At 35.7% G+C, this 27,188-nt stretch overlaps 1 protein-coding gene across 1 annotated transcript in view; it reads left to right on the top strand.

The window, feature by feature from the left end:
- LOC122424623 (contactin-6-like) overlaps positions 1-27,188 on the top strand; it is a 314,935-nt gene that overhangs the window by 194,762 nt on the left and 92,985 nt on the right. Inside the window, 2 exon segments of the mRNA XM_043442644.1 lie at positions 12,207-12,410; positions 14,022-14,124. Of these exon segments, the coding sequence (XP_043298579.1) occupies positions 12,207-12,410; positions 14,022-14,124 (307 nt within the window).

Consider the following 27,188-nt stretch of genomic DNA (forward strand, 5'->3'; position numbering starts at 1 on the left):
ATCATACTCAGATGGTGGGCAAGGGTCAATGGGGGTTATTTTAGAATTCTGTCAGCCATAATTCACTTTCCTTCCTTTATTTCCGTCTCTCTAAAGGCTCCATATTTGCCTGCACACCTGGCGGTCATAAAGAGACACCCTAGAAGTATCCCAACTGGGACAGACAGAGTCAGCAGGGCCAGATGGGGCAAATGTTGGCAAGGCCAAATTTATTTTTATATCCAGTATGTGAATAGCAAAGACTTGCTGTAAATATTAATAAAGCTTCTCATAAAGAAAGGTGCTAAAACTCCATAGTTATAGAAGGCCATAGGAGCTGAAATTCTCATATCATTTTTTGAAAAATTTGGTTCTGTTGCTTTTGTGTGTGTATCTGGTATGTATGGTCTATGTACCTAGTCCACAGCAGTGAATCCCTCAAGGTGTTCAGTAACAAGTGAAAAATCATATTAAATGTGATATCAGAACATCCTGAATTCTTCATGCTTTCTCTCTAATGTGTTCACAAAAAACTTGCAATTTTTTTTCTTAATAAGGCCTGTCAAATATATTACAGTCTGTTTTACATATTGTTTCTTAAAAAAAAAATAACTTTGGGAGAGTAAGAGAAGTATCAACTAGGCTGAACACTAGAAATTTACCCAACAAAGAATAGCTCCAGGACCCAAACAAACAAACAAAAAAAAGTGTGTAAATGGATTTCCCATGAAAATAGTTGGTCACGACTCAATGAAATAGTAGAATAATCAGCATAAACCAAACTGAAGCAGTCCTGTTATATGGATGTCCTTTCTTTCAAATAAACCACAGGAGATCTGAGTAGACATTCTTATGGATGTTTCCTACACAATTTTTAAGGCAACAACAAATGCAGATCTAGGAAGGGAGGATTTACAGACAAAGTTTATTTTAGGAGAAAGGTACCCACAGTGGAAAAGAGGAGAAACCTAGGCAATAATACCAGAACACAAAATTGGCACGACTGCTGTATTTCTTAGAAATGTGATTTTTGGAAACACAACAGGAACCATTTGCTCTGTTCTGTGAAAAGAAGTGTATTTTCTTCCATAATTCTACTTCCTTAGCAGAGATAAGCTCCTTGAATGTGACTGAATATATGCCAGTAGAGACGGACTCATTCCTCCTTTCCACCCTCCTAAAATATGACTTCAAAATACTTCAGAGAAATGTAAGCTATAATGAAGATGTGGTGGAAAGAACACACTGAATTGAAACATTTCTTTCCCCATTAGACCTCATTTTCCTTTCTCCTAAACTCTCTCGCTGGTAGTCTATGACTTCATTTATCTTCATACAATATTTAACAATCCCTTCCATTATTTGTTATATGTTTTATCCTTGATTTGGATATACACCTCAGAAAAACACAGTTCTCCTACTTAGCTTCTTGGTTCTTGGCAGAACTAAAATTTGGATAGTCAACTAAATAAAACCCTTTCCTCCACGATGTCTTTAGAGAATTCTAAGGTCATTCCCAGAAACACAGGTTCATGTGACAAAAAATGGCAATATAATGTTTATTTTACTTATTCATATGGGGAAGGGGTCACAGCTTTGGAATGGCCTTTGAACTGCTATGCAGAAAGGTCTTTGCACCTTGAGATCTCACTCAGCTCAAGGGTGAGCTTGTGTTAACATCCTTCATCACCTATAACAAAGATTCTGCACAAGTCAATTTGCAACAGGACTGAAAATGGAGTTTCCTCTGAATTTTTAAAAGGAACATAAAACTCTTGAAGTAAAAGCTATTGGATGAATCTGAAAATAAGCAGTCAATAGATCTTCATGAGTGCAGTGAATGAGCCTGGCCTCACATGAAATTTTGTTTAAAAATGACAGGGTATAGAAATGATGCATGTTGTCTAAAATAATTAAAATCACCTTCACTGTGAAATAACAGTTTTATCATATTGAAAGTAAAGCAACATTCTTTCTCTTTATTTTCTGGATATAAAACTCTCAATCATGGGCTCATAAAAATCGTAGGTTTAAAATTTGTTTTAGAGGAAATGTTCCATTCTCTCCTCAGATACAACTTTTAGGTTTGTTGAACAATTGGATTTATGCCAGTAGTTAGGAGCATCTATGTCTGTAGTAGAAAGATAACACTATTGTTTGAGCCCAGCATTTGTATTTGTGTCAACAAAAATATTGATGATTCAAACTAAATTGAAAATCATTCTCAGCAAAGTCTCAAAATTGTGTTAGAGAATAAAAAGGACAATCATATTGAGAAAACATGCTAAATTTTCATATCCTCTTCCTACCAATTAGGTTTTTTTTTTGTTTGTTTTTGTTTTTGCTATTTCTGAATATATCACAATGGTATATAGGTAGATCAAATTGGCAGTGGCAATATTCTTTGTGAATGTTGCTCGAATAGATAAAATTTTTAGGTAAATAGGCCCAACAGTTTTCTATTGGCATAATAATAATAGTGATAATAACCATTATTATTGAACTTCTATCATATATTCACTCAACGAATATTTATTATGTACTTACTAAGGGCCACTCATTTTACTGAGCTTTAGGGATATGGTGGAGAACAAAGCAACAAAGTCCTTCACTCCATGAATCTTACAGTACAAATTATAATAAAAATATAAGTATGGCCAATGATGATAAAAGCTTGGGAGAAAAATAAAGAGCATAGCGAGTGAATGGGTGTTGCTGATGTCAACTAAGAGGTCAAAGAAGCCTCCATTGACATTTGAGAGAAGAACTAGAGAAATGAGTGAGACACGGAGAAAAGAGTTTGGGAAGTAGGAACATCACGCACAAAGGTCCTGGGGCAGGACTGCGTCTGACATGATGGAAGAACAGCAATGAGGCTTGTGTGGATGAAGAAAGGTGAGCAAACGGAGAGTAGATGAAGATGTAAGCACTACTTCCAAGATGTTTTGCAGCCTTTGGATTTTCCTTTGAGTGAGATTAAAATGCACCACATGATAGTAAGCATATAACCACTTAAAAAGTGATCACAATGATTCAGTTTAGAGTTAACAGTGACTCAAGGCAGGATGAGAGCAGTGGACAGGTGGATAAGTAGCCATATTCAGGATAAATTTAGAGGGTACAGCTGCAATAACTTCCTGAAAGATTAAATGTAGATTTTAAGATAAAGAGATGTGTAAAAGATAACTCCAAACTGAGCAGTTGGAAGAATGAAGTTCCATATAAGGGATAAGGTCAATAAAGGGGGAGCAGGTTTTGGGGTGAGGGAAATCAGGGATTTGTTTTAAGACATGTTAACTTTCAAATGTCTAACTTCAGACCAAAAACTTCCAGTAGGCAGCTGAACTGATACGTGTAGGGAGAAAGGTCTGGTCCGAAGAACTACATTTAGAAGCTATCTTATGTAAATAGTATTTAACACCACATAGTTGGAAATGTATGAGTGCCTACTATACACTGGGAGTTCGGGTTTCCCTGGTGGTTCAGACAGTAAAGAATTTGCCTGCAATGCAAGTGACCCAGGTTTGATCCCAGGGTCATGAAGATTCCCTGGAGAAGGAATAGCTACCCCCTCCAGTATTCTTGCCTTGAGAATTACATGGAGAGAGAAGCCTGCCAGGCTTACAGTCCCTGAGGTCACATAAAGTTGGACAAGACTGAGTGACTAATAATTTCACTTTCATACACTGAGAGCTCAGCTCAGCCTTTGGTATACCCCAACTCATGTAATACTTTCAAGAAAAATTTCTCCAATTTAAAATAGAGTAACTGTGTTAAACAGGTTAGTGCTAACTTGTCCAAGATCATGTGTCTGGAATTCAAAGGATTGTATCTAAATACTACTGCAGTTTTTCTCCTGCCTAATTTTATCTGGCATAACTGACCACAACAGACACTTAATAATTGCTAAATAAAGTACATAAGGATATAGGAAGTATTCTAATCTCTACTAGAGAATATGTGAATATCATCCACAGAGGTATACAGTATCAGAACTGGCAAGACTCTGGCCCTTCCACTCCATGTAGGACCAACATCTTAGAGTATATTTCTCTAGATTTCATGCTCCATATCCATATTCAGAATCTCATTCACTCCCAGGAAAAACATTTTCCTTACTTTTCAGCACACTGAACAGAACTCCGATGTTACAGCCTATTTAGTTCAGTTCAGTTCAGTTGCTCAGTTGTGTCTGACTCTTCGTGACCCCATCCATGGACCACAGCACGCCAGGCCTCCCTGTCCATCACCAACTCCCAGAGTTTACTCAAACGCATCTCCACTGAGTCGGTGATGCCATCCAACCATCTCATCCTCTGTTGTTCCCTTCTCTTCCTGCCTTCAATCTTTCCCAGCATCAGGGTCTTTTCAAATGAGTCAGCTCTTCACATCAGGTGGCCAAATACAATCTATTGCCACTTGTTTAACCCAGAGTTTCTCAATATCAGCACTATTGGCAGCTTAGGACAAGATATTTCTTTTCACAAGGCTTGTCCTGTGCGTCGTTAAGATATTAATGGCACCCTTGGCCTGTACACACTTGGTGCCAGTAACACTCCCTCTCCACTTGTGAGAATGAGAAAATGGCTCTAGACATTGACAAATATCCCTAGTGATCAAGCTCACCTCTGGTGGAGATCCACTGGTGTTGCCCATGTCTTATGTTCACTATTTTAAGCTCACCCATGGAGGATGGAAACTGAGGGGGAAAGAAGTCTAGTCCTTCTGTATTTTGCCCTATGACTGACCCTGGCTTCCTTAGAATTGGATCACACCTTGAAGTTTACTCAGAGTTGCATGGGTTTTTATTCCTTCTTCGGGAAGGATTTACCAGTACTGAAGCTGTCCTAGAATTCGTTGGGAGCTAGTAACCATAGGAACTCAGAGGGCCTTTACTTAGTGGCTGTCTGTCCTGGAGAAGAAAATGGCAACCCACTCCAATATTCTTGCCTGGAAAATCTCATGGACAGAGGAGCCTGGCAGGCTACAGTCCATGGAATCACTGTAAAAAATAAAGAGTTGAAAAAGAAAGAGTTGGACATGACTGAGCAACTAAACAACAACAACAAATCATAGAAACTCAGAGGGCCTTTACTTAGTGGTTGTTTGTAGGGCACAAAGGTAATCATCTCCATGATTCCAAACAGGAGGTGTTGTAAATCTAAAGGCATCTAATAAAGTCTAGGTGGTCAAGCAGTAATTGTGGAACAAATGGGAACTCAAATAGGAGTGATTATGAGGGTGTCAGGGCAGTTTTCTGGCTTGCATCATAAACTTGCTCAGCACCAATATCAATGACTTCAACCCAGAAAAGAAATTATTCTTCTTGGATTAGGTCTTTACCACTGAGCTAGCATAACCATGATTTACCACCTAAGAGCCAGTCACATTTAACCCTGGAGCAGTACACAACGTTTGCAGTAAAGTACACTCATACTGGAATATTCCAAAGGGTGGATTTATCCACTAAATCTGAGCACTGTGCTTCAGATTCTTTATTCTGCTCATTTATTTTCTACCTCAAGAAACATGCTACCAATTTTGAGGCCCTTTTACAGTGCCAGTAGAAGTTCTCAGTGTCAGTGTTTATTTTTGCAAGTTTCTTTCCCATGAGATGCTTCTCCTCTAATAAAAATTACATCCCATATAATGGGTATGCTTGCATATATCTTTGTGTTTGTATTTTCAATATCAGAGTACAAGATATAAGGCTATAAAAGATGTCAAAACATAATCAGGCTCTGGGGAAAATAGGATTTTTTGTATGCTTGGCAGAGCAGCAGATAGTCTTCAATTGCTTACTGCAGATCTTCCATTTCTAATAATAATAAAATTATAGAGGATGGTGTCAGTGTGAAACTACAAACAATGGCTCAGGGAAGACCAGTTATCATTCAGTTCTGATGTTCCTGCTGAATCATCACAGGGAAAATACATCACAATCATTAATAACAGATACATGTCATAGATGGTGGAGAAAATATTTAAAAATTCAGCGATTTCAACTTAAGTGGCTCATGAATTATACATTTAATTAAGAAAAGCCAAATGGGAAGGATTTTAAACTTCCAATTTGCAAGGTATTTTTCTTCTTTTCCCATTAAAAAATATACAAATTAAGCACAGCAGTGGCTGATGAAGGAAAAAAAAAAAAAAAGATAAAAGCCCCCATTGCAGGCTGGCTGTTTGGATGAATGGGAAAAGGCAGCCAGTGGGGAGAAAGGAGCAGGGCAGGATGAAAAATAATAGTGACAGGAAGAGCTTGCAACTTTGCGTCTTCACCAGTTCACAGAAGGGTACAAAGGACACCTGGATTCTAGTCTCAGAGCTACTGTCATCTTCCTTTCTGCTTATTTGCCTGTAAAATGAGGGGGTTGGGCTGGAAGAAATTTCAGGTCCCTACCATTCCAGACATGCCATGAATCTGTGAGTTGCGGAACACACTCTTCTCCAAATTCCTACACACCACCTGAAGGCAAATATACAACGTGACCACCATTCTATCAAACCTTCCCTAGTGAGATCTCCCAGAGAAGACTGAGTTTTACCATTAACAGCAATGATTTTCAAAGAAAACTCCCTCACTATCAACACCCCCTGGGAATCTGTTAACAACGGCAATTTTCTGGCCCCTCCTCAGACCTAATGAATGAGAAACTCATTAGTTCATGGTTTACCAAGTCCTCCAGGTGATTGTGATGCACATTGAAGTTTTAAAATCTCTGCTCCAGAGAGACCTTCATAGAGAGGAGAATTACTTACTACAGGTTTTGCAAATGTGTTCTCTTCCCTGCTAATAGTAGCTATAAGCTTGTTGGAGTAATTTAGAATAGCAGGTTAATCATTTATTCTGTAAGATTCTGAGGAAATTGAACCCAGGATAGGCAGTATGATAGGGGAGGGAATGTGAGGAATAACTGGCCTAGATGTGAGTAGGCTCAGATATGCTGAGGTTTTTGGAAGTCTGATGGCAAGAAAGAAGAATTAGACATTAGAAGGACCAAGATTCAAGTTCTGCCTCTTTTTACATGTTAACAGCATAATTTTGGAAGATTACATTTAAACCCCTAGCTCCAGTATCCTTCCCTATATAGCAGGCATATTTGCAATAGCCAATTAACCTCACAAAACAAATTGTAGGAATGATGAAACAAGTATGAAACAAAAGTGCTTCTATTTTTTCAAAATTATTCCTTATGTCATCTTCCTTATTTCTGAGCACATTCTTCAAGTAGCTTCTAAATATCCCACTATTGAAGAAGGATACACTACATGTAGGAACAGATCAGAAAGCTTTAGTAGTAAGGTAAAAATGAATTCACCTAGGGAGAGATGAAAATTATAGTCTCTGGCCCCAAGATTATAGGGTAAAAGTATACAAAGATTTCCTGAGCACCAGTGGCAATGTGTAATTTCTGTTAAGCGAAAGGAGTTGCTTTGGATTTCAGAGGGCTAGAACTTATTCCTCTTCCCACAGAGGCATCGATTAAAGATACCTAAGCTGAACACAGCCCTGGGAATTTGCTCAAGATTTGTCTTTATTTCACAGAAGGTTCGAAAGATGAAGAGTCACTGACAACAGGGAAACCTGAACTACATTTTCTCCTCCTCTTTATACTGAAAAAAATTTACTATCTAGGTGGCTCTCCAGTTTCAAACAAAACCCTTTGAGCATCTCTCTGGTGAAGACAGAGCAACAGGCTTAGAAGTGAAGTAGCAAAGGACATCAGTAAAGAAACTCAGACACAAGAGCCCATATGAAGTGATAAAAGACCCTGGTAGGGACTTGCCAAGGGGGGGAAAAAAAAAAACCACAAAGATTCAATACCTGGGAACAGGACAAGAATGTCAAAACATATTTTTTTTTAAGTGACTTATTTATGCACAGTTGACCTAAAAGCATAGACTCAGAAAACTCAAAGGAATGTTGAGAGTGGAGTAGACCATTCAGAGAGACATGGGTTTAGCTTCCCATTCACTGCAAAAATAAACTTCTTTTGCAACACCTCAAGCAATTCTCATCCATTCTCTGTTTGGTCATCTTTAATAATAGAAAACTTACTATCTCTGAGGTCTTCTGCTGGAATAGCTCTAAAGTTTGGACTGATCTTCACTGTATCTTAATGTAGTCAAACAGCATACTATAAGGTCCAGCAGCCACAAGTCCTACTTTGGCCTTCTGGACATCAGTGGAGAGAGCTTTTTTTTTTTTTTTTTAACGCTTTGTGAATGTCATAGCCATTTGACCTATGAAAACAACTCAGTTATTTTTCTCCACTTCTGCCCTCCAGGGTCAAAATCTAAGTTCTTACCACTTTCTTTGGTGTATTAACTTCTGGGCTTGGCTACATTTTGGCTACCTATCTCAATATACTTGAGATTTTTTAGGTCCCTCTCAATAATGGGTACTCTGAACATAACATTACAATTCAACCTCAAGTCATTTATAGGCTGTTGAAAATACAGATTCCATGGTACTTCACTCAGATGTTAATAAACCAAATTGCTAGGGTAAGATTAGCTATTTGCACCTTAACATGTTTCCTAATGTGCTCTGAATAAAACATAATACTCCAGTCTAAATAGTCCAGAGTAAGAATAAAGGACATTAAAAGAATAATACTATCCATCTTTTTTTTTTTGTAAATGATAACCCATTCTTGTGTTTAGCTTTCCTGGTACATTATGAATCCCGTTGTTTATTTTTCCCATTTACACAAATATCACATAATAATTAAATATTCAAATATGGGAGGCACAAATTATATAGAGAGTGAAAGTCTTCTATGTTCCTTTCCCTTCCCTTGAGAAAGCCACTGTATACATTCCTAGATTTTTAAATTTAAAAATTTGCAGAAATACACACACACCTAAGTTCTCATGCATATAAATGCATAATTTTTTATGAGATCACACCAAACATTTTTATTTACAATGTACTTTTCATGTAATGACATGTCTTAGATTGCTTTTCTTCCTGAGCAGTAATTTTACAGGCTTAATGACACTTTGTGAATTTTTATGTTTCATGCTTAAGTGGCATTTTTGTTGCTGTTCATCCTCTTTGTTGTATATTTCTCTCGTATCTTCTTCATTCCTGAGAATGATACCAGAGTTCTGGCTATTCAGATGAATTTATTCTTACTGAAATCATTTATGAATTGTTGTCAGAATTTAATACATTGCACATATAATATATAATTTAATATATGTGATTTAATTTAGTCTGTTTTTTGTAAACTCATTATTTTCTTCTGTCTCCTTTCTATCTTCTTTTCTTTCATTCTTTAAAAACAAATCTGGTTCCCTAAGTATATTGTTAATACTTTATCTTTTTTTTCTTGGTTTGAAAGAGATGATAAAGATGCCAAAATTCACACATTCCCACTTTCTCAAGGGACTTCCCAGGTGGCTCAGTGAATAAAGAATCCACCTGCAGTGCAGGAAATACAGGAGGCTTAAGAGATATGGGTTCAATCCCTGGGTCAGGAAGAACCCCGGGAGGAGGTCATGGCGACCCACTCCAGTATTCTTGCCTGGAGAATCCCACGGACAGAGGAGCCTGGCAGGTTATAGTCTATAGGGTCACAAAGAGCCAGACACGATTAAAACAACAGAGTACGCACGCATTTTCTCAAGAGTTTTTGTATATGGATCAGATTTAAGGTCAAAATAGCTTTCAATTCATATTGCTTCATCATGCCTCTAGTGAATTTTGAATCAGTTCAATTAGTGAAGAATGTTTCAGGTAGTCTGCTTCTATCTGGAGAGAACTGATAGAACATTATAGAAATAATTAGCTTTCTTTTTTTTTTTTGTCTCTGCCATGTCTTGCCTCTCCACTAGTTTTAACATAAGTACAGATGACAAACATGAACTGTAACCTCTGTCTGGATAAGGGGTTCCCAGTTGCCTTAACTGTTCTCCTTCAAGCTGTGATTTCCAAATGTGTGATGTCCAAGTTCATCTACAGTTGAAGCCGTTTTAACCATCACTAGTATATTTCCCCTTTTCCCCCCCAACACCTATATCTTCCACATATTTGGGGAGGGGGTCATTTTTGAACCAGTTATGTTCTTCCACTTTCCTTGATATAAGTTCATTTGTATCTAGTTTTCACAATACATACAATTTCTTAACCTTTTTATTAGCACCACACTTATGAAACCTTAATACATGAGACTATTTTCCTTTGCTTAGTGATGCATGCTGGCTAAGTCACTTCAGTCATTTCTGATTCTTTGTGACCCCATGGGCTGTGGCCTGCCAGGCTCCTCTGCCCATGGAATTCTCCAGGCAAGAATGCTGGAGTGGCTTGCCATGTCCTCCTCCAGGGTATCTTCCTGATTCAGGGATCGAACCCGCATCTCTGGCATCTCCTGCATTGGCAGGCAGATTCTTTACCACTAGTGCCACCTGCAACCCCCTTGCTCAACAATATCTAGATAGAATTTAAAAAATGACAACACATAATTTTTGCAGAGATGTAGACCAATTCTAACTCTTATATATTGCAGATAGAGATATCAACTAGTATAACTGGAAAATTCTTTTGTAGTTTTTTTTTAAGTAAAACATGCATCTACCCTGTAGTTCACATCCAGTGACTTAACAAAGAAAGGTGAAAATGTCCACAGACAGTCTTAGAAAATAATGCTTATTTGAACCTAATGCATTGGATTGGCCAAAAATGTCATTGAGGTCTTTCCATAACATCGTATAGAAAAACCCAAATGAACTTTTTGGCCAATCCAATATAATGGTCTCCAAATGGAAACAATTCTAATTGGAACAATTCAATCTTCAACAAGAAAGCAGCCAAACAGATTGTGGTATATTCACAAAAATGGAATTCCATTCAGTAATAGAAAGAAAAAAAGTACTGACAGTCACAACGACATAGGGAACACTAAGATACATTAAACAAACCAGACACAAAATAGTACATTGGGAGTTGGAGACTGATATGTACACACTGCTATATTTAAAATAATCAACAAAGACCTACTATATAGCACAGGTAACTCTGTTCAATACTCTGAAATAACCTACATGGGGGAAAAATTGATAACTGAATCACTCTACTGTACATTTGCAATTAACACAACATTGTTAAGCAACTATATTCCAATATAAAAGTTCAAAAAGAAGTGCATTCTGTTTGATTCTATTTTTATGAAATTCAATAACCTATGATGATAGAAATCTGGTAGTTGTTACAACAGTAGAGGTTGACAGATAAGGACATAATAAAGTTTCTAAAGATGGGAATGTTCCATAATTTATTTTAGGCTGGTGATTTCTAGTGCTTAGACTGTTACAATTAACTGAACTGAACACTTAGGATTTGTGCATTTTATAGCATGATAATTATACCAGTTATATATGCTTCTATATATTTATATTCATATTTATATATAAGATTTCCAGAGGTTGATTGATGTTCAGCAAAAATGATATGCTCTCTTTCATCTTCAAGCTTTTGTTCTCTGAGCAATGTTTGCTCACCTGTTGCCTGGATAGCTCCCATTCATCCTTCTAGTTTGAGCACAGAATTCTTCTCAGAAGACTTTTCTGACCACAGATCATCCTAGGCTCCTCATCTGGGTTCCAGTGATGCTTCTGCCAAAGCACATGTCAGCCCACATTGAGATTATCCTCACTAGTTGTGATCAGTTTACTAGGTTGAGTTTTATAAGGCACAGGTTTTGCTTTAATGTGTTCTAAGTCCAAAAATGGTCACAAAAGAGATGTTCAGAAATTGTGTAATAATTGAATGAATGACTCCAAGTGGTAGGGTCCCTGAACTTATATCTTGAAGTAAAATTTTTAGCAAGCACCCCAAAGATGATTAATATGGGCATCCTTCTGATTGCATATTGAGAAGCACAGCTTTAACAAGAGCATTGATGCAGAAATTCAGTGTACACTTTGAGCTCATAATATTTTATATCACATAATTTTTCTTAATAAATTCATCCACTTGTTCCCTTGACATCTCACCATCACATCTCTAATTACACAAAGCCAGTGATGGACAGGAAAACCATATCATCCAAATTGGGAAATACTTAACTATGAAGAAATAAAACAATTACATCAGAACGACAGGCACAAACTGGACAAACAGGGGCACAGTTGTATTCTATTTATGGAGAAGTAGGGCGCAAAACTTTCAGATAAAAATGAATACAGTAAGGATAATACTTATTTTGTTCTGTTTCCAGATTTATCTTATGCATGGACTTTCAATGATAACCCCTTATATGTTCAAGAGGACAACAGACGGTTTGTATCACAAGAGACAGGGAACTTGTACATTGCCAAAGTGGAGCCATCAGATGTTGGCAACTACACCTGCTTCATAACAAACAAAGAAGCCCAGAAAAGTGTTCAAAGACCACCCACTCCATTGGTACAGCGCACTGATGGTAAGATGATGAGTTTTCTTAGGGATAAATTTTGTCTGTGAATTTTGAAACTTGGAGATATCTGTAGAGCTTTCTGCTTTCATCTGTTTCAGCGGAGCCATAATATCTAGGATTTGAGGTTTAATTCACAAATATGATGAAAATTACATATTGTCAAAAATAATAGAAAACTATATAATTAATCCACAAGGTATAGTATAGATGATTCTGAGAATGCTATGCCACTTCCTCTCTGAATCTGAAATAGATCCTTTGTTTGCTTAAGAAATATTTTATTAAAAAAGAAAAAATGTTTGGGAGAGTAATCATGTGTGTGTGAATGTGTGAGTGCTGACCAAATTATTCATTAATCTAATATATTTTCAATGAATATATGATACAGCTTTTCTTTAATGCCACTTTCTTTTCCATATTTGTCTCTTTTGTTCACCCTTTTTTTTTCCTAGTTGGCAAAGCAGGAAAACAATTCACATCCAAGGAAAGTAAATCAAGTCAACATTAATAATGAGCATTCCAAAGAAAAATGAAACACAAAATTCATACTAATTATATTTCTCCAAGGAACATAATTTAGATTGATCTCTGATGATTTTGTAGTTTAGTCAAGCCATAGCTGCTACAAGATTTAGAGCTAGAAAACCTAAGAAAGTCATCAAAGTAGAAAAATCCTCTAGTTGATTCTTTAATTAAATATTCACAGTGGTAAATGTAAAGATGGAAATATCTGTTGAAGCATTTTATGATCAGATTCTGAACTTAAAGTGTAATATGTCCATAGAGTTTTTCTCCTACGTTCAAGAAAAACAGGAATATAATTTAAGGATGGCTAACAGAATCATGGAATTAGCTCCATACAGGGAGTTCTTGTGACAGAGCTTTTATAATCACTAACTATTCAAATATATTCGCATGGTCCTAATTTAGAATTCATCAACCACTGTAAGTCCAATTTCTCTCCTTCAGTGAGTGCTCTGTTCATGATCACAAGAGCTCCTAAGCCAGTGATGTGCATAGAAACTATCATATTGGCCTTTTTTCTCCCCATCTACTTACTTTCTTAACTTCTCTTCTTAATTCCTTCATTATTCCATCTCCTCTATTCTTTTCAATATATTTATGATAAAAATATACAAAAGCATCACACACAATAGTAAAAAAAAATCTCTTCTAAAAGTAGTCACTCAAGAAATATCACATCAAAGAAATAGAAAAAATAAAATTTAACAATTTATTTGAATGAAATAGAAATCTGTCTTTTCAACCACAGCCTCTTCGAATGTTTAGAATGATTAAGTTCTAAAAAAGGAAGTATTTTTATTTTGTAAAATAATTTATTTTATTTTTAATATGTTCTTGTGGAATACAGGGAAATTTGGCATGCATTTATTCTGATATTTTGGTATATCTTAGGTATTTCTTTTTTAGGGGAGAGAGGAATGAACTAATTTTTTAAACAGCATCATGAAGTGATGCTCTCCATCATTCACCATCAGTATAGAAAAAGACTGTTAACTAAAGGACAGAATAATCAAATTTTGATAACTAAAGTATTTGCTTCATGGAAAATCTCTGTTCTTTAGAAATGCTGCTAGCTCTTTTGGTATTTAACAGGTGTGATGGGGGAATATGAACCAAAGATTGAAGTGCGTTTTCCTGAAACTATGCAAGCTGCAAAGGATTCATCTGTAAAACTGGAATGTTTTGCCCTTGGAAAGTAAGGTTGTTTTGTTTTTTCTAATTGTTTTAATTAATACAAACAAATATTTTGGTATTCAAATGTTGCTCTGTAGGTAAATTAACAAACATTTTAAAAGCTGGGCAAAAGTGGAACTTTCTGATTGGACTTTAAATAAACATGTCTAATATCAATACTCTAAAAGTGACTGGAGAGATGATTCTGCCAACTGGGCCAATATTTACTCTAGCTTGACCACAGTGTCAGTCACTGAGGCAGCACATTGCAAAGCGGTAAGTGAGCTTGCGTAAGATGACAAGCAGGTCACTAAATTTTTGATGTACCCTTCACTCTATTTTCTTGTACTTCCAGAAATATATTACCTGGAGTGTCTCCTTGCTTAATTAATCAACAACTCTTGTAAATGAAAAACCTGCACAGCTAGTTTCCAAAATAAGGCAAATTAAAGGCCATTGTTCATAGTGGATAATTTGAATTGAGCCAAACATGTCCTGGTAGGGGAAGCATTTTGTTTTACTACTCAGATAAGTGTTTATAAGCAATAAGTTTGGAAAGCTTTGAATCCAGCCACTTATCTGCTTTTTTTTTCATGGAATTTTCAGAACACTGCATTTTGGCAATTTTAAAATTTCATTTTGACACCCATAAACACCAGTAACCAAGTAACAAAGTGATAAAATTCCACTTTAAAATATTAATGTACATATGAATTATCTGGGAGATAGCTAAATTGAGATTCAATATATTTGGTGTATTATCTGATTTCTTCATTTCCAACAAACTCCTAAGTAATAGTGATTCTTCTTACCTATAGAACATACTTTGAATGGTAAGAGACATCACTCTCAGCACCACTTTTAAGTACTTACCTATAAATCCAGAATCGATTCCTAATGTGGACCTCATACTCAGAAATAATGATTCACATTCAAAACTACCGGAAATATCCTTAAAAGTCTTCATCCTATTATTAAGCAAATATGCCAAGCAATCCAAATAATGTTTGTTCGTTTGTGTATGCATGCTCAGTGGTGTTCGACTCTTTCCAGCACTAAGGAGTGTAGACTGCCAGGCTTCTCTGTCCATGGAATTTGCCAGGCAAGAATACTGTAATGAGTTGCCATTTCCTCCTCCAGGGGATCTTCCAGACACAGGGATGGAACCAATATCTTCTATATTTCCTGCACTGCGGGTGGGATTCTTTACCACTGAGCCACAGGGGAAGCCCAATCCAAATAGTGCTGGTACTAAATATTTTGTAATCAGCATTATTTGGCTCTATTTCCTAGTGGCTAAGTGGTAAAGAATCTGCCTGCAATGCAAGAGCAGCAGGAGATATGGGTTCAATCCCTGGATTGGGAAGATCCACTGGAAGAGGAAATTGCAACCCACTCCACTATTTTTGCCTAGAGAATCCTGTGGGGAGAGGAGCCTGGCAGGCTACAGTCCACAGGGTCGCAAAGCATCAGAATTGATTGTCAGTTCAGTTGCTCAGTTGTGCCTGACTCTTTGCGAAACCACTGACAAGCATGCCAGGTTTCCCTGTCCCATCACCAACTTCGGGAGCTTGCTCAAACTCACGTCCATTGAGTTGGTGATGCCATCCAACCATCTCATCCTCTGTTGTCCCCTTCTCCTGCCTTCAATCTTTCCCAGCATCAGGGTCTTTTCCAATGAGTCAGTTCTTTGCATCAGGTGGCCAAAGTATTGGAGCTTTAGCTTCAGCATCAGTCCTTCCAATGAATATTCAGGATATCCTCTAGGATAACTGGTATGAGCTCCTTGCAGTTCAAGAGATTCTCAAGAGTCTTCTCCAAAACCACAGAGTGCAAAATCATCAGTTCTGCAGTGTTCACCTTTCTTCATGGTTGAACTCACATCCATGACTACTGGAAAAACCATAGCTTTGGCTAGATGGACCTTTGTTGGCAAAGTAACGTCTCTGCTTCTTAATGTGCTGTCTAGGTTGGTCATAGCTTTTCTTCCAAGGAGCAAGCATCTTTTAATTTCAAGGCTGCAGTCACCATCTGCAGTGATTTTGGAGCCCCCAAAAATAAAGTTTTCCTCTGTTTCCATTATTTCCTCTAATCATGAAATGATGGGACCAGTTGCCATGATCTTCATTTTTGAGTGTTGAATTTTAAGCCAAATTTTTCACTCTCCTCTTTCACTTTCATCAAGAGGCTCTTTAGTTCTTCACTTTTTGCCATAAGGATGGTGTCATCTGCATATCTGAGGTTATTGATATCTCTCCTGGCGATCTTGATTTTAGCTTGAGCTTCATTCAACCCAGTATTTTGCATCATGTTCTCTGCATATAAATTAAATAAGTAGGGTGACAATATACAGTCTTAACGTACTCCTTTCCAAATTTGAAACCAGTCCATTGTTCCATGTCCAGTTCTGTTTCTTTTTGACCTCCATACAGATTTCTCAGGAGCAAGGAAGGTATTCCCATCTCTTTAAGAATTATCCACAGTTTGTTGTGATCCACACAATCAAAAGCTTAGTCTGGTCAATAAAGCAGAAGTAGATGTTTTTCTGGAATTCTCTTGCTTTTTCGATGATCCAACGGATGTTGGCAATTTGATCTCTGGTTCCTCTGCCTTTTCTAAATCTAGCTTGAATACCTGGAAATTCTCAGCTCATGGGCTGTTGAATTTTACATATTTGGCCCCATAGTATTTGTTCAATAAATAATTATAGGTTGTTTAAATTATTTTAAGAGATTGACAAATGGGAGTTTTGTCAGTTTTTGTTTACTTGTCTTGAAAGATATGATGAACTTTCACCATTTTCAAGCTTTCTCAGAAATTAAAGTATATAAAACACCATAAAATATCAACAAAGTATTTTGAAAATTTATTGATTTATTTATAAAGAAAACTAATGAAAAGAATATTAATAGTTTATCATGTTGGGCATCAGGAAATATAGATTCCTGTAATTTAAAAAATATTCACATAATAAATAAGTGAAAAGGATTGATGCTAGTTCTCAAGAATCTCATGTAAATAAATTTCATGTGCTAGTCATTTATAGCTAAGAATTTATATGATATGCCTAATCCTCTTAGTTGTGCAGGGTACCTCATATTTTTATTATATTTGAGGAAGATGATGAGGCTCAAAGTATATAAGTAACTGGTTAAATTTCATGCTTCTGTTAAGAAAGAAAGGGCACTTTAAATTTAGTCTCACATGATTTTAAGTTCTGAACTTAGAAACTTTTGAGTAAATGGTTAAGATAACTACTCTCCAAGTTAGAGGAAGCAGATTGAATTCTCAATTTTCTCAAGAGTTGTCTGACCATCAGCAAACATCCTTCTTAACTGTTATGAATTTCCATATCCTCATCAAAAAAGATTAAAATAATATCTATCTCCTGTATTGTTTTGAAGATTACAGTGTATAATACAAGTAAAAATATGGGAAATATGATGTGTATGTACAAAATAAAAATTCCTCAATGATAAAGTGTATGTTCATTGTTAAGTTTATATATAAAAGAGTTGATGCACGTGAAATAAAATTAAGGAAGAATGGGAAAATGATATGAATTGCTTCACTGTACCTCTTAGAAAATTGTCAAGGAAATAATTGATTTAGTGGAGTATGTCCCGTAACATTTTATCTGACAAAGTTAATCATTGTTGAGATTATATTTATTAAAGCTATTATTAATATGGAACTGAAATGCTTCATTGTTAAAATGGAAAGTCTGAAGCATCCACAAGGACATAATGATACTGTTAAAATGTTCTACATAAGAAACATATATTCTGTGTAACTGAAGTGCAGATATAGTTCTCATTTCTTCAGATGAACAAAATGTAGATGAAAATTCTTTATATATTTGGAAAATATTATGCAAATGTTAGCTACTAACAAAAAGGATTTTTTACTGCCTGTGCCCTCTGCAGTGGACATTTGCCAAATACTCTACTGACTTTTCTGAATTTGCAACATTAACATACACACAAACAATGCACCCCCTGGAAAGTTAATTAATTGGTAAACATAATTAACAATCTGAAAAGAACAAAATCAACCCCCTTTTTAAATGATAAATATCTATTTGCAGGTCTATTGCCAAGTGTTTTACAAACTACTGAATGATAATTATAAATCATGTTCTCTGACAACTCTTTATAAAAATATTGCGTGCAATACTTGATTTTGTTATATTTTTTGTTTCAAACAAATATGTTCCAGACAATGTTGGGACTGCTTTGTACAAATCCTTGTAAATCTCCTCATTCACTTTCTGAGGTACTACACTTCTCTGTAGTAAGTTGGATACACCCCAAACTGAAAAAGCTAATTGGTTCAGTGAGGAATAAAATCAAGAGTTCTTTCTCTTATCAACAATGTTTCTAAACACTTTTGCTAACTAATTACGGACCACTATTTATGCTATAAATTATACATTCATTAAACTAAGGTTTATGTATTTTAGTTAATGAGAAAGGAGGGGAAGTAGAGGGGGGAGTAAGGAAATTAGTAGGTGAATAGGAAAGAGGAACACACACACACAAAATAATACAAGTCATTGCCACATCATATTCACCATTTTTTTTAAAGGACTTTAGACAGTTTCTGAAATACAGGCTGGTTTTCATGAAATATTTGTGGAAATATTTCCTAAGTGCTAGGAAATAATTCCCTTTATCCTGGGAATATTCCTTCTCTTGAATGGGTAGATTATTTTGGAATTTATCTTGCTTATTGGCCTCTGAGCTTCCTGGGCCTGTGGTTTGGTAACTGTCACTAATTTTGGAAAATTTCCAGTCGTTCTTACTTCAAATATTTACTCTGTTCATTTCTCTCTTTCCTTTCCTTCTGGTGTTCCCATTAGACATCTGTTTCACCATTTGTAGTTGCCCCCAGTTGCCGGATATTCCCTTCTTTCTTTCCTTTTTCTTTCTTTCTCTTCACATTAATTTGGGATGTTTCCATTGACATTTCTTCTCATTCACTTACTCTTTCCTTCGTCATGCTCAGTCCACTGGCAAACCTATCAAAGACATTCTCATTTACATTACAGTGTTTTTATATCTATCACTTCCTTTTGATCCTTTCTTAGAATTACTCTTTTTTTTCCGCTACATTAATCCTCTGTTCTTTCATGCTGTCTGCTTTTTCCATTAGAGCCCTTACCATATTAATTTTAGTAGTTTAAAATTCCCAATGTGATAGTTTAAAAATATTTGCCGTATTTGAGTTTGGTCCCACTGTTTGCTTTTCTCTGTAGAATGTACATTTTAATTGTCCTTTTATATATTTTTGTTGTTAAAACCTAGTACGATGTAACAGGTAAAAGTAAGTGATTTTACACTAGATTTTAGTGTAAACTTTTATGTTTATCTGGCAAGGAGTTAGGCTGTGTTTACTGTTTGCCATAGCTGTGGTTTCAGAGGCTAAAACTCCCTCTATTGTTTTTCTTTCTGTTTTCCCTGTTATCTTCAGGTTTCCCTACAGACTCTCTTAGAGACTGAGGTCTGCAGTTTCTTTACATATAACCCCTAGCTATTTATTCAGAAGACCTATTGATGATACGAATGTCCTTGTTAGCTAAGTTTAGCATCTCAATAATTTATGGATCTGTTTCTGTTGACTGTTTTTGCTTCTAATCATGATTCCTATTTTTTATGCTTTTCAGATTATCTAATAATTTAATTTAATTAGAGATATAATAAATATTCTGTTGTTAAAAGCTGGATTGTTGTGTATTTCTTTCAAGTATTGGATTTTATTGATAGGAATTAAGTTGCAGTGAATCAGCTTGACCATTCTGTAGCTTATTTTTCAACTTCCTTGGGTATGGAGTAGATGTTAGTCTAAGGCTAGTTTATTTCTAAGATGTTTCTTCCTATCAAATGCTCTAAATGTTTACTATCTCTCTTCTTTAGCATGTTGGAATTCTAACATCTTTCAGCCCTGTTTGTGCTCTGAAAATTGTTCTTTGCTCAGCCTCATTTATGATTCTTATGTAGATTTCTGGAGCACTTTCTTTCTCTAGGCCCATTGTCTCTGATACTCTGCTGTGCAATCCCAGCCACTTCAGCCACCTTGCGTCTCCTAACTCAGTGATGCAGTCTTGTCCTATTTATGTTTGCTTCTTCATTCAGTGTTCTGGAAAGTGCCTGGAGGTAAAATATCTGGGATATCAATGGCTTACTTCGTACATTTCCCATCCTTTAGGGATCACAGTTTTATGCTGCCCATTGTTACTTCCCTGAAATCAGGTTTGTTTCCCATTATATTTGTACAGTTTTCTAATTGTTTCTGGCAGGAGAGTAAATGCAGGTCCAGTTAATCCAACAGTGCTAAATTCCAGATTTTTTTTTTTTTAAGGCTAATTTTGAAGGTAAAAAGGTGAAGTTTAGAGAAATGAAATAATTGATATACATAAGTTGTAAATTTGCAATTCAAATTAAAAATCGATTCTGACTCCAAAACTCATGCTTATAGCCATTTGATATTTACATCAAATTATCTTTTAATATACAAATTAACTCCCCATGTGCAGATGCAGCTAGCCCTCAACTCTGTAAATGTTTTCCTTTAAAAGGCCTGAAAATTTTCAGCAAAATGGTAAAAAAGATGTTATCTGAGAATGAAATTATGGGTATTTCATTATGGATAGTAATTATGGATGGTAAAATTATGGATAGTAATCTGCAATTATAGTATTCCAGCAAATAGCAAGTTTAATTTTATATATTAAAGTTTTTGATAATTCAAAAGATAACCTTTTCAAAATTCATTATTTTTGAATGAGAAGAAAAAACTCTCTAAAAATCAATCAGGGCCATTGCAGAGGATACACCCCACTGGTTTATATATGGCAATGGTAATAGCTACTATTTATAAAAATCTAGGATAGATGATTAGGAAAAGTATAGAAAATATACCAACCAACCTAGGGGGCTGCTGTAGTCACGCACGCAGAGAGTGTGGAGAATGAGATCTATGGAAGGCTGGCTAGAGTGTCTACTCAAAGACCCTAACCGTCTTAAACCACCATGGGCTAATGTGAATATAGAATAATTAAGACAAAACTTCAGATACCTGCTTGAACTTTAATTACTATGACTTTGGGGACATGTATCTCACTTTCTATGTTGGAGTTTCAGAGCTGACATGATCACAGCTTTCAATTCTCAGCTTTGTCTCATTTGTTTAACATGGCAGACTCTTAATTATCCAAGCTGCAAATTAATTGTATTGTGAAATACCCTGAGAAACTCCTTGAATAGGTGCTATTCAAATATACTGTGATTGACTGATAGATCTGTGTGTCTCCTTTCAAGAAAATATATGCCTTTATTCTTAATAAAGAAGTTAAACTGATATAATCATAACTCTTCTACCACTCTCATAAACAACCAAACATATTTACTTTTCTTTTTTTTTCTTAACTTAATAACTTTGCTGTCAGTGCTCTGGAATGCAAATAAAATTAGTCGCTTTACTCAACATTCCTATGTGTCATGAAGCCTTCACACAGAGGACTATATTTATGTATAGACAATGATATTTATGTATACAGGTATATCTTATTCATTTTTTTTCTAATTTATGAAGGAAAAGATACCCCAGCTTAGCTATTAATGCTAAGCAGTAAATATGAAGTCTCACCAAGATGTTGTTATCTATTCCAGAACTTTCAGATGAAAGAGCAGCTATTTGACTTGGCTTTCTTTTACACATATGGACATCATTGAAGAGCATACCACAGAAAGATTACTCAGGAAGTTCAGAACGACAGTAGCATTTTAACACATTGTTAGTTTTTTGCAGAAACTAATGCCTGTGGTACTAGTACATCTCTGGCCAATAATATGTTAATATTAAACTAGGTGCATTCAGGGTTTTCAGGATTTTAACACTTGCTTTAAAAAAATTCAGAGAGACATTTTAAAAATTTCCCATTTGAATGGCTAATAGTTCATTTAAAAAAAAAATTTCCTCATTAAGTTAAATGGATAGAGAGTAAATTATTTTCCTATGAATAGCTTGTCCTGTTGTCCCACAATGTAGTATACTGAAGCTACTCTTTAGATTCTTTCTAATTGCTTTGCATTTTATCATGATTTTCTATTGGTTTGCATAAGATGATATGGTAAATTTCATGCAAATATGAGAACTGACAAGCACTCAAGCCAATCTTTGAAAAAGTGAAAGACAGTGATCCTCAACAAAGGAACACATAAACACACACTCAACATAGGGCTGAACGTCTTATTAGTGGATTCACTAACATTTCAAGGAAACATTGTGTTCTAGGAAGTGTATAGGTTTTGAAGAGATCAGGGTTTAAATACTCAGTCCCCCTGTCAAGTTCCCCTGAAAAAGGAAATGGCAACCCACTCCAGTGTTCTTGTCTGGAGAATCCCATGGAGAGAGAAACCTGGTAGGCTACAGTTTATGGGATCGCAAGAGTCGAACACGACTTAGTGCTATCTTCCTTTTCTTTCCCCGTCAATAGTTGGGCCACTATGATCAGTCTTCCTATCAGTAAAACAAAGCCAAAAACTAGATGGATGAATAGATAGATAGGCAGGTGGACTATAAAGAGAATAGGATTGATGTAAGGACTGGAAAGAACTTTAAACTTCACCACTCCCTTATCATAATCCCTAGCTTATAATAGGCAATCAATACATAATAACAATTAATAAACTGTGGTACTGTAATTGTCAGTGGTGCTTTGACTGAGAAGGTAAAAAGGAATACACAGGAAGGAGAGAAGGGATTTCTACATTATATTTCTTTGCTAACACAATCTTCAAGGACTTGCTCAGAACAATGGATTTACCATTTTAAAATAACGTATTTATTCTCGAGGATTATTGACATCCCCTCATTCACTCACTTGGCAAATTAAGCTCCGGTATCTATTAACTTAGTAAATATGCATTGAGTATCTTATTCAATAGTTAATTCCTTTATGCTTTCACTTAGTCAGGAGGAATTCTGACAGCAGATGCTGGCTAGGCCCTGGGGATATAAAGATAATAGAAAGACCCTAGGGAGTTCACAGGCTACTGAAAATAGGATTGATGTAACAACATGGATCACACATTTTTTTTTTTTCCTGGAATCTGTTCTTTCCTTAAAAACTTTCAATGAAGGAAGATTCAGGAAACTCACTCTGGGAACTTGCCTGATGATCTTTACTCCTTTTTAAACTGAGACTGGAAAGAGTCACTCTCAATTTCTTTGGTAGAACTAATAAGAGACTGTTATTGAAGGAATTTTTTTGTGTCTCTGAGAAATAGAAGATTCTTGCCTCTTTTTCTCCCACTTCATTAATACCCTTTCCCCCCCCAAAATTTTAAAACAACAGTTTTAGGACAGAAAAGTCAGCTGACAGTATAGTAAAATCGCATATAATACCACACAGTTTCCCTATTATTAATATTTTAAATTAAGATGGTACTTATGCTATAAATAATGAACAAACATGAATACACCTTTATTAACTAAAGCCATACTTCATTCAAATTTCCTTGGTTTTTACTTGATATCCTTTTTAATTCTAACATTCTATCCCAGGTACCGTATTGAGTTTTCTTGTCTCCCTAGGCTCTTCTTGGCTGTAATTAACAGTGTCTCAGACATTTCTTGTTTTTGATAACCCTGAGAGTTTTGAGGAGAAGTGGTCAGTTTTATTATGGGATGACCCTCTCTTGGAATTTGTCTGCTGTTTTCCTTAACTTTAACCTGAGGTTATGGGTTTTGAGCAAAAACGCTGCAAAAGTATAGTGCCATTTTCACCACATCATCCCAAGGTTATTACTCTATCAATATGATCTATGGCTGCTAATGCTGGCCTCCATCACTTGGCAGAAGCAGTTTTTGTCAGGGTTCTCCACTGTAAACCTACTCATTTTTCTCTTTTCCTATATTGAGTCTTTGGAAGGGTCAAAGTATGCGGTTCATATCTAATGAGTAAGGGGTCATGATTCACTTCTTCTAAGGTATGAACCTATGTAGTTTATTTAGAATTCTTCCTCATGGGAGATTTTTCACTTCTCTATCCTCGTTCATCAATTTATTCAATCTTTTATTTGTATCAGTATCACGTAGTGGATATTTATTTCACTTTTGGGTTATAATCCAATACTGCTTTGTTTTGATGCTCAAATTGTTTCAGCATATTCTTTGTAAAACACTTCTAAAAATCTTTAAAAGTATATATCATGAATATATTTCCCATTAAACAGTTTTCTGTACCTGCATATGGAAAGACAATGGGGCATTCAAAGGTGTACTTTCAGCCAGTCTCTTACTGGTGGACATTTAATTTCCTTCTATTTTGTTTACATTTTTTGTTGTCATAAATAATGATGAAATGAATATTCTTGGGGCTATATTTTGTCCATCTGCATGCAAACCTCTTCAGTATAATTTTAGAAAATTAAATTATTGAATAACAGGAATGTAAAATCTAAAGTTTATGATATGCGTTGGCAAATTCTCCTCAAGAACAACTGCAGAGGGTCCATTTTCAAATGGATCAAATTACAAGTTGGGTCTCTTTTGATCTTACATACTTACTGAATCCAAAAAGTCAAACATTCCTTTCACCTTTTTTTTTCCTATTTCAAAGCCAAAATTGAATTTTTACATTGCTGTTTCAAAAATCAAATTAATCTAAAGGCCCTAAAAATCATCCAAGGAGAATATATATATATTTTTGCAAGTAACTCTTTATTCTTTCCATCTCAGTCTACCATCACCTTTCTCAGGAGACTTACAAATCTTACTTTTTAAGTAACTGGCAATTGCAGGAGAGAAAGATTTCAAATCCAAGTTGGAACTGAACTGAAGTAAAAGAAGTTACTTCCATTTTTCCTGTTAACCTTGGAACCCATCTCTAGAAATTTTATTGGAATTTGGAGGCATCTCAATATGTTGAAACAAAAACAACTCTGATTTCATCTTCTGGCCCCTGGACAAAAGAAGCTCTACCCCCTGATTATAAAACACATTAGTTAATTAGGTAAGGAATATATTTCTAAGCACACATTATACTGACCAAGAAGAGGATTCTCACGCTGTAGCTGTTTAGTTCATGCAGGGGCAGCAAAGCATGGTGCTTTAGAGCTCAGTCACTATGGAAAGAGACTTCATAGTTCAAATCATTTTTTTGTAATTCACTGTGTGATATTGGGCCTGTTACCAACCTATTCTATTCCCAATCTCCTTATCTACAAAATGTTAATAGCAACAGTCTTGTGTCTTAAGATATCATCATATTGTTTCAATGAAGCACTTGGCACAGTGCCTGGCATAGAATGTGATCAATAAATGTTAGATATATTAATAATATAATGATTAAATATAACAAACCATATATAATGTCTCCTTAATTTCTTTACGTGAACATTTATGATTATGAGCTGAGCGAAAGTCAAGCCCTATAATTTCTAAGGAATTCTAACTCTCAACATAATTCTGAAGGAACATGAGCCTCCAGAACCTACCTTGACCAAAGTGTAATTTCCTTTCCTGTAGGGCAACATAGCACTCATATACTTGGTGGAGTATTTATTTAGGATTAATATTATGTATTCATAAAACATTATGGAGATGCTATCGACCAAGGGATAGTTGTTTTTTTTTTTTTCTGCTATGTACAGTGTTATTTTCAGCGCTACTATACCTTGAAATTATGGGCTCCTGTTTTATGTTTCATGTACCAATTAGGGCTTACACTGTGGAGTAGAAAGTGGCCATAGATGTCTTAGGGACTTTGGACAATAGAACCTCACTGTCCCTGTGTGGACGATCATGGTACTGAGACAATTTAGCAAACTTTATTATTGGTTCAAACTTTATGTTTCAGAATGTATTCTCCTAATATATATCCCCATTTTATCCTTTCAAGCAGTCTTTCATGTACCCATTGTTACCTCTAGTTATAAGGAGAAAGCTAAGGCTCAGAGATGTGAAGTAATTTGCACTCAATTATACAAAACTTGCCTGTGTCCTACATGCAAGTACTGTTTTGCTACCACTGCTATTAAAACCAAACTATTTGTGGGCTTTTCAATTGGCTGCAACAAGTGTAATGTCAAATACCAGAAAAATGCATGCACACCATAATGTTTTTTCCCCCAAGGGAAACCTGGCATAGACACTGACCAGGAGAAAAGGATCAGGACTACATTTAGATCACACAGAGAAAAAAAAAGAAAAAAAATTCCTTTTTCCATAACAGTGAGATTGCTTTTCTACAGAACTCATGAATTTATCCATATTGTATCCCCTTGGGACAATCTTATATCCCAAGCTCTTTGTATGAATATTTCAAGTTGAGGAAATGAAAGCAGCTAGTCGAACAGTCTGAAAATTGAACAGAGGCACTCTGTGCTGGTTTTGTTATTCTGCTTCCCACTCTTCGATTAAAAATGGCCACAGACAGGATTTTCTGAAATGAGGTTCAAGTTAAGAATAATCCCAAATATAAGCATCTTAGGAAACTGGTTCTCTGTACCAGTTTCTACTTAAAAACTTGGTATAGCCTGGATTTAAGCTGTGGATAATGAGGTTTAAGAAATCCAAGGGAAAAATATAAGCTTTCTCAAATAGCACTAGTAATCAAAATTCTATTTATGGGCTAAAAGTATAGAAGTGAAGCAGAGTTTCTACAAGTGTGTGGAGAGCTTTAATTTAACTTCCAATTCAGGTTGAATTAGGCCAGATGGTTAACAAATATATTCTCTGTCTCCAGATAAAATTAATAGGATGCTCACTCTGTAAAAGCACAATGACAAGAAAGTTAGAAGTAAAAGTCCTCATGGCAATGCTTATTTAAGAAGCACAAAACCAGAGGAAGAGGGAAGAAAGATAAATAAAAGGGAGAGGCAAGAAAGAAAAAGAGAGGGGGAAAGGAAGGAAGGAAGGAAGGAAGGAAGAAAGAGAGACAGAGAGAAAGGAGGAGAGAGAGAAGGAGAGAGAAGGAGAAAGAAAGGAGAGAGAGACAGAAAGGGAGGAAAGGAAGGAAGGAGAAAGAAAATTTGCTTTTATGACCTAGTAGTCTTTTAAAAGGCAATGGCATCCCACTCC

The sequence above is a fragment of the Cervus canadensis genome, chromosome 22, assembly GCF_019320065.1.
Source record: "Cervus canadensis isolate Bull #8, Minnesota chromosome 22, ASM1932006v1, whole genome shotgun sequence".
Lineage (NCBI taxonomy): Eukaryota > Metazoa > Chordata > Mammalia > Artiodactyla > Cervidae > Cervus > Cervus canadensis.